Below are 8,208 nucleotides of genomic sequence, written 5' to 3' on the forward strand. Positions count from 1 at the left end.
TTTAATTAATAAATACAGTGTGAATAAAGATTACATAACATAAAAATAACTGCAGTCTTTGTTATTTGATAGCCGCTTAAATTAAACAATTTTTATAGGGCAAGTAAAAACTGACTTCGGGCAAGTAGATCTCTGACCAACTTGCCCGACCGGGCAAGTGAAAAAAAACCTTAGCGTTGAACCCTGTGCAGTAATACTAATTAATACAAAAATGGGTAAGAACCGCATAAAGACCATAAAAGACCATAAAAAAACACACACAAAAAACTACAGACCACAAGGAAAAAACAGCTAATGTATATAAGTTTATGAATAGTCATGAATAAATAGATAAATAAATAAATAAGTGAAGATAAGTTAATAATAAATATTCTTCATGGATCTAAAATACTTCTGCTGGAGTTGAATAGCCTGATAGCAGAGGGTGTGAAGGACATTGAGTAGCAGTTCGTTTTTGTGAGAGGAGCTTTGAAATGACGGCCTGAGGGCAATACAGTAAATTCACTGTGCAAGACATGGCTAGGTTGGTGAATAATGCCCTTTGCTGTCTGGGCCGTTTCTCCCAGATTGATCCCAAGTCCCTCTGCTGGACTCCGATGATTTTGGAGCAAATTTTGACAATATTGTTTACGCTATTCCTGTCTTTCACTGTCAACCCATTATACCAGCATGTAAAAGAAAAAGTTAGAAGACTTTCAGTAAAAGAATAAAAGACACTCAGCACAGTGTTACAGATGTTAAGAGTTCAGTTTATGCAGAAGGTGGATCCTTTGCTGTCCTTGTCTGACGATTGTGTCTGTTTATTTCAAAATCCAACTGCAAGTCAAATACTGTACCAAAATATTTGTAATTATCCACAATCTCGACTTCTTTATTATGAATCATCCTGGTTTTCAGTTCAGCCCTGCTTTTCCAAAAATCGATAATAATTTTCTTTGTTTTTTCTACATTCAATTCTAGGAAATTGTCATCACACCATTTTACAAAATTGGTGAGTGCACAACCATGATCAGGCTCCGAGTCCTGAAGTAATGATAAAAGTGCAGTATCATCTGAGAATTTCACCAGATAGCTGCCTTCTTTTGTAGACCAGCAGCTAGGGATGTCCCGATCTGATATTCGGATCGGTATCGGCCGCTGATATTAGCAAAAAACGTATATCGGCATCAGATCGGACTGCATGGAAAAATGCCGATCCAAGAACTCCGATCCAGTTTTTCACGGAGTCCGATTCAGGTTTTCCGGCCAGCCCAGCGCGCCGCGATTCAAGCAGTCCATTCCAATGATCCCCTCCGGCACTTACTAGCAATCCACCAGGCCAGCATGCAGACAGCAGACACACACGAAGGGTAGGAGGAGTAGCGGTCAACTTACTTAACTGATTATTTGTTTTCGGCTCTGGTTTTTTGAGAGTGATATTTTTATTTGGTTTACACTCTTACTGTTTAAGTAAAGAGCACTGATGGCATTGTTTTGGGCACACTTAGTGAAATTGGAGCCATGGATGGACTATTGCTTGTTTAAACAGTTGTACAATATTGTGTGCCTGTGCACCAGGCTGGCACTGACACTACAAAAATAACTGAAAAGGAAAGGCTGCATTGTTTGTTAAATGTCAACAATGTCTTTTGATGTTAATCTTTTTTTTATTTATTAGGGGGCCAAAGCACAAGTGTGTGGAGTCTTGCTGCTATTTTAATTTCAATGTTAGACATTTTAAAGATTTCTTGTGTTGATTTATTTTCTATTTATTAAGGGGCCAAAGCAGCCTAAGCAAACCAGCTATATTTTTTATTTAATGTTAATGTTCAAGTTTAAAGTTTGTGTATTTAACCCTGTTAACAATAAATGGGTCAGTTTCTCATACCAACTGTTGTGGATCATTCTAACTAACCTGATTAAGTAGTTGTTCTTGTTAGAGAAATATTGCTTGATCAAACCTTTTCTAACATGACTGACAACAAAATAAGTGAATATGTATAATATGCGCTTGGATTGGATTGGTATCGGCCAAAACTCAAGGCTGTAATATCGATATCGGATCGGAAGTGAAAAAGCTGGATCAGGACATCCCTACCAGCAGCTATCTGTGTACAATATGAAAAGCAGGGGAGAAAGGACACAACCCTGGGGTGACCCTGTATTCAACATCTGGGTATTGGACTTTATGCCATTTATTAGCACCTGTTGTGGTCTGTCAGTTAAAAAGTCCGCCATAAAAGCTGGTCAGGTAGCTGAAAATGGAAAGCAAGATAATTAATCAATAAGTGGGGTTGCATTTTATTAAAAGCTGAGAAGTCAGCAAATAAGATTCTTGCAAAGGTTTTAGGTTTTTCAAAGTGCTTACACTCTGTCCAGGATAAACAGTTTGGCATCATCTACCCCTTTCCCCTAAGGGATCAAGTTTCCTTACAACATGGGATGTGATTTCTTCTTTTAAATTTTCAGTGGTTTTCATCACAAATGATATAAGTGCAATAGGCCTAAACTCATTTAATTCTCTTGGGTTTTTTGATATTGGAATGGGAATTATTATAGTTTTTTTTCCAGATAGAGGGCAGTTTACAGTTGTCAACACACAACTGGAAGAGAAAGCGGAGAGTACGCCCACAGATCCTGTCAGGGCCAGCAGCTTTCCTAATGTTTGTTTTCTTCAAGAGGGCTGTGACATATTCCTTGGATATGGCAATATCTTTACAGGGTGCCAAGGAGTCTCTCAGTTGGAGGACATTTGCTGTAGTATGAGGCCTTTCAAATCGTGAAAAAAAGGAATTGAAGGTGTTTGGCAAATCCTTGTCATCCACTCCCTCAACCTTAATAGTTTGCTTGGTCTCATGTGGAGACTGGTTGATTGAAGCCATACATTTGATTAGACTTGCACTGATTACACTTTTTTGGGCCGATACCGATTTCCGATTTGCAGAGTGTTTGGACGGCCAATTCCAATTTTCATTTTCCAATTCCTATTTCATTTTTTTCAAACCACTTTACAGCACACAAGATATTGCAGTATTTTCTATCTTTCCTTTATTAGAACATTTTAACAGGAAAAAAACCCATCAAATTCACAGAGGGCTTTACACCTACAAAATGCAGTGTTATGGACATTCTTATTTTAACAACGAGAAAAAAGGTGCACATTTGAACAGGCTGCCATGGAACATTCATATTTGGTGCACATTTGAACAGGCTGCAGCTCCTGTGAGAATGCTCCCGTCAGTAAGTGCGCGGACGCAGACACGTGCATCTTTGGCACGCGGACACGCGCCTTGTCAGTTTCAAGCGGCACCATGCGGCAGCGAGAGCTCCGCTCTTTTAAGTTTAACACGGACAATTAACAACTTTCTCGTTCTCTCTTTTGATGTGTGTGCATGAATGATTAAGGTGAGAAGCCGCCCATGTTTACAGATTGTATATGCATATTTGTAAGAATTGAGTGTAAAGCTATTTTTCCTTTTGTTTATTTCAGAACCACACACACACACGCTACACTTGTGAACCTCCTGCATTGAAAATTAAAGTATCCTCTCAACCCTGATTCTCTGGCCGGAATCATTTACTCCAATGCAAGTCTACATTTGATGATACATTGAGGCTGCATTGAGGTCACCGTTATTATACTGTGCTTCAATTTTTCTGCTATAGTTCATTTTTGCCCTAGCTATTGCACACTTAACTTTTCTGGAAATGTCTTTCAGCTCATGAGGATTCCTTGTATAGAAGATTTTTTTCTTTTTGTTGAACAGATGTGAGGTCTTCAGTAATCCATGGGTTGTTATTTGAGTACGTAACAACCTTTTTAGTTGGGCTAGCTAATTCCTCACAAAAAGAGATATAGGGGGACACAGTGTCACACAGCTCATTAATATCCTGGCAAGCGTCAGAGAAACACTCCCAGTCGGTACTAGGGATGGGCAAACGATCAAAATTCATTATTCGATCATCAAAAAAATTAACGATCAATTATCGAAGAAGTGATACGTGAGTATTTCAAAAGAGAGAAAACAAAAGAGTACAGTGCAGACTGTCACCGCAAGAGAGCACAGCTGCCCCAGTTTTGAGCTTCAACCCCCCCAGGCCAAAGAGGAAGAATGGCGCGCATGTGCAGTTCACCCCTGGGTGTTTACAACTGTTGCCAGCCAGTGGTTACAGGCTTCAGTTTTCAGCGAAACCTCTGTCTTTCAATGGCGTAGTGTTTTCAAAGGCCTCAAGGGAAGTTGCCGAGGCTTTGGAGGGCCATGAGAGCCTCCGTCTGTTTATGTTTTCTTTGCCTGGAATAGGTCCGGCGGGGGATCTTCTAGGCACGGCGGCTTGCCGGGCCTGTAGCTTTGTAGGGGAAACACTGCGACTATCGAGCAAAATTATTTGTGATCGATCAAAATCCTTAACAATCAATCATCGATAATTGAAAATTGATGCCCATCCCTAGTCGGTGCAGTCAAAACATGCTTGCAAAGATGAGACACTGTCGTTATCGTTAGTCTTAACCTCCTTCTCTGTACATTTAAGACGCCTGAAGGTGGGCTATACACAGGCATCAGGTCCACACTATTGTGGAACAAAGCACCGAGGGAGGGCATCGGTATGGACTTAAAAGCATCGTGCACCGATCCATAACACAGGTCAATCATGGAGTTTTTTTGTGTGGTGGCGCAAGATACATATTGTTCATACATCCTCAGGGTTTTACTCAAGGTTCATCGATTAAAATCACCAAGAATAAACTTTGGAGCATCAGGGCAGATAGCGTCCAGTCTGTGGGTTAGTCAGCAATCAGCTGAGCAGTGGCTGACACGTTAGCCCACGAATGAATTTAAACAATAGTAAAAAACAGCTGCTGGAACTCTCGAGGCAGATAGTATGGACGGAGAGAGATTGAAAGGAGTTCAGTATCACGAGACCATATCCTCTCTCGCACAATAGCAGTGTTACAGTATCTCTGGTTAATGTAGAAGCAGACTCCCCCTCCTCGTGATTTTCCTGTGATCTCCGGTGAGCGGTCCAACCGAAGCGGGCTACCAAACCCGCTGAGTGATAAGTCCTCATCACGGTCCGAGTCAGAGAACCACGTTTCAGTAAAAGCAAGAAGACAAGTTTCCTTAACTTCTGTCTTGATTCTAGCCCATGCTCCCAGCGTTGTCTATCTTATTTCTAATAGACTGAACATTGGATAGCAGGACAGTAAGCAGTGGAGGAAGCCTGCGCTGATTGTCAAGGCTCATGGTTTTGAGCCTCCGACGTATTCCTCCTCTTTTCCCCCTTTGTTGTCGGGAAGGCTTGTGATCTGGACAGCGCTGTACATGCAGCTCCTCCAGAATGTTCGTGGGGACTTCTCCTTTGGCCATGCGTAATGATAGGACAAACTCACGAGTGAGTGTAACTTGGCTGAGACGGCTTCCAGAGTCGCCATGAAGTCCCTCCACTCCAACGCAGAGGACGTTAAGATAAACCATAATAACATATAGAAGCACCATCAATTGTGACAGTATCCCCATGGTTTGCATGCTTATTCTTACTTGGCTGACACCTCAAACTGTGCTCCACATACGTAAAAAAACAACATAGCAAAACATACAAAACAAATCACTCTCAGGCCTGGGCCAACAGCTGTGAGTCGCACACGGAGAAGTGCCCCGGAAGAGATCAGAGATAGAGATCAGAAAGCGTACGTATTCCGCTTCTTGACCAGATATCCAAAGCCTCGTCCATCACTGATGTGGTGAACATGTGATATCTTGTTACAGGTGCAGAATAAGAGAGGTCAGTGAGATTGAAAGACTGTCTAAACTGATACCAGGTTTTACGTGAGTGGATAACCACTGGATTAGAAGTGAAAGTTGAGATAGGCTGATTTAATGGTATTTGGGGTTGATCATTAGCCTTACAGAGAGCTTTATAGTCATGTGTAACCCAAATACCTGGATATCTGAATTTTTTGGGGCTGATTTTAAAGGGAGCAGACCCAAAATGCACAGAGGTAATGGGCATGAGTTCACTTTTCTGAAGGTAAACTCCATAGCCAGATAATTTTCCAGACTTTGCAAGTAAAGTCAGTAAATCAGGAAAACCTGAGAGGGTGTCTGTTATGAATAATAACATGTCGTCTGCGTAAAGCGAAACTTCATGTTCTGAACCTGCCCAGTGAATACCCTTGATAGAAGAGCTCTGGCTCTGTAACGATTCTTTATAAATCCTGTCTGATCGGGTGCAATGATAAAGGGGGTAATCTTTTCAAAGCGGCGTGCCAACATTTTAGCAAGAATTTTGGCATCTGTATTCAACAGTGAGGCAGGGCGAAATGGACTGCAATTGAAAGGGTTTTTATCCATTTTAAATAAAAGAGAAATAACTGCTTTACGCATGGTTGGAGGTAAGGAATTTGAGGTATAATACTCTTCAAATATCAACAGTAACAAAGGGGAAAGTAGATTAGATTTTTTCTTTTAATTCAGCTAGGAAACCATCTGGCCCTGGAGATTTGCCACTCTGCATGGTTCTGATTGCCGAGTGTTTGCCCAGCCTTTTCCCCGTGTTCATAGTAGCTATGTTTTGATTTGGAAATAAGGTATTCAGCCTGTCAAGTAGACAAGAGATCAAACTCTGTCTGTAATGACAAACGTTTTTTAATTATATCTGCATTTGGGGAGTGACTACATGTCTAATTCTAGTATCTCATCTGTCAATTTTTAAAATGTTAAGAGACAACCTTTTTGTTATTTGTGCAATTTAAAATTGTTTGGCCCCTTAAATATGCCTTTGATGACTCCCATACAATATATGGTGACATCTCTGGTGTTTTCACCTACAATGTTTCGGTCATGGACCTTCATCAAGTAGATGATCTCTATCTACCTGATGAAGGTCCATGACCAAAACGTTGTAGTCTATTAAATTCAACCTTTTTCTGCAAGTGCAGACAGTGTGCGGGTGTTCTTCTTTTTGATTCATTGTTTGCCCCACCTACGCACCTCTCTAAGACTGTTTTGGTGTGCACAGGACTTTTTTGACTTTTGAAAAAATGTATATCTAAAATGTAAATATGTGCTGCATGTTCTTATTTTGGTAATTATTTGTAATTATCCACAACATTGTTTTTTTCTCACATATTCCACTGTGTTTCCATGTGACAGCAAAACCTGGCAGCAGTGTTGGAGAAAGAGGAGCATGTTGGTGTTATCAATGGTAAAGAGGATGTCGTTGAGGTACCAACCATCAGCTCAGCTTCCTCCACTGTCCTCAAAAACCTCTTCATGGTGCTGGGCTTCATCCTTTCCTCTGAAGACACCTGCAGGTCAGACACAACAAAGATGTCAACTAGACGTCTTAAGCACTATTCAGACAGGATTAGTTTTACCTGGGCACATGGGGTAATGTCACTTTACCACAGGACGTCAGTTATATTAATGGCTGATTTGCACGAGATAAGAAATATCAGTACTATAATAACTACTATACTATAACTATAATATCAGTAACTACCACAAGTGGGAGGGGTAAATCCATTCACGCACCGCCGTCCCCTCCTGCCGTCATGTGCGTATGATAGGACTGTCAAAAGCACTATGAAATTGAGTTCGAATATTTTCGACTTAATTCAGTAGAGTTCGAATAATATTAGAATTTATTATTAGGGCCCGAGCGACGACGAAGTCGTCCGAGGACCCTATTGAAATCGCGCTGTTTATTGTTATTATTAGGGCCCTAGCGACGACGAAGTCGTCCGCGGAGGACCCTATTGAAATCGTGCTGTTTATTAGGGCCCGAGCAACGACGAAGTCGTCCGTGAGGACCCTATTGTAATCGCGCTGTTTATTAGGGCCCGAGCGACAACGAAGTCGTCCGCGGAGGACCCTATTGAAATCGCGCTGTTTATTATTATTAGGGCCTGAGCGACGACGAAGTCGTCCGAGGACCCTATTGAAATCGTGCTGTTTATTAAGTCGTCCGAGGACCCTATTGAAATCGTGCTGTTTATTATTATCAGGGCCCGAGCGACGACAAAGTCGTCTGAGGACCCTATTGAAATCGCGCTGTTTATTATTATTATTAGGGCCCGAGCGACGACGAAGTTGTCCGTAGGACCCTATTGTAATCGCGCTGTTTATTAGGGGGCCAAGCCCGAGGGGCCGAGGGAACGCGTATGCAAGCAGACGCGTTTCCTAGGACCAGCGGTGCTAGGAACCCTATTGTTTTTGTAAAGATTTTTAT

At 41.5% G+C, this 8,208-nt stretch overlaps 1 protein-coding gene and 1 long non-coding RNA gene across 7 annotated transcripts in view; one reads left to right on the top strand and one right to left on the bottom strand.

Moving 5' to 3' along the window:
- Positions 1-8,208, top strand: part of brip1 (BRCA1 interacting helicase 1) — a 243,188-nt gene that overhangs the window by 103,948 nt on the left and 131,032 nt on the right. For all 6 annotated transcript variants that reach the window (XM_050055532.1, XM_050055525.1, XM_050055494.1 and 3 more), the window contains one exon: positions 7,131-7,291. In XM_050055532.1, coding sequence (XP_049911489.1) covers positions 7,131-7,291 — 161 coding nt within the window. The remainder of the gene's footprint in view (positions 1-7,130; positions 7,292-8,208) is intronic.
- LOC126397749 (uncharacterized) overlaps positions 1-8,208 on the bottom strand; it is a 38,083-nt gene that overhangs the window by 880 nt on the left and 28,995 nt on the right. The window lies entirely within an intron of this gene.

The sequence above is a fragment of the Epinephelus moara genome, chromosome 2 (assembly GCF_006386435.1).
Source record: "Epinephelus moara isolate mb chromosome 2, YSFRI_EMoa_1.0, whole genome shotgun sequence".
In the NCBI taxonomy this organism is placed as follows: domain Eukaryota; kingdom Metazoa; phylum Chordata; class Actinopteri; order Perciformes; family Serranidae; genus Epinephelus; species Epinephelus moara.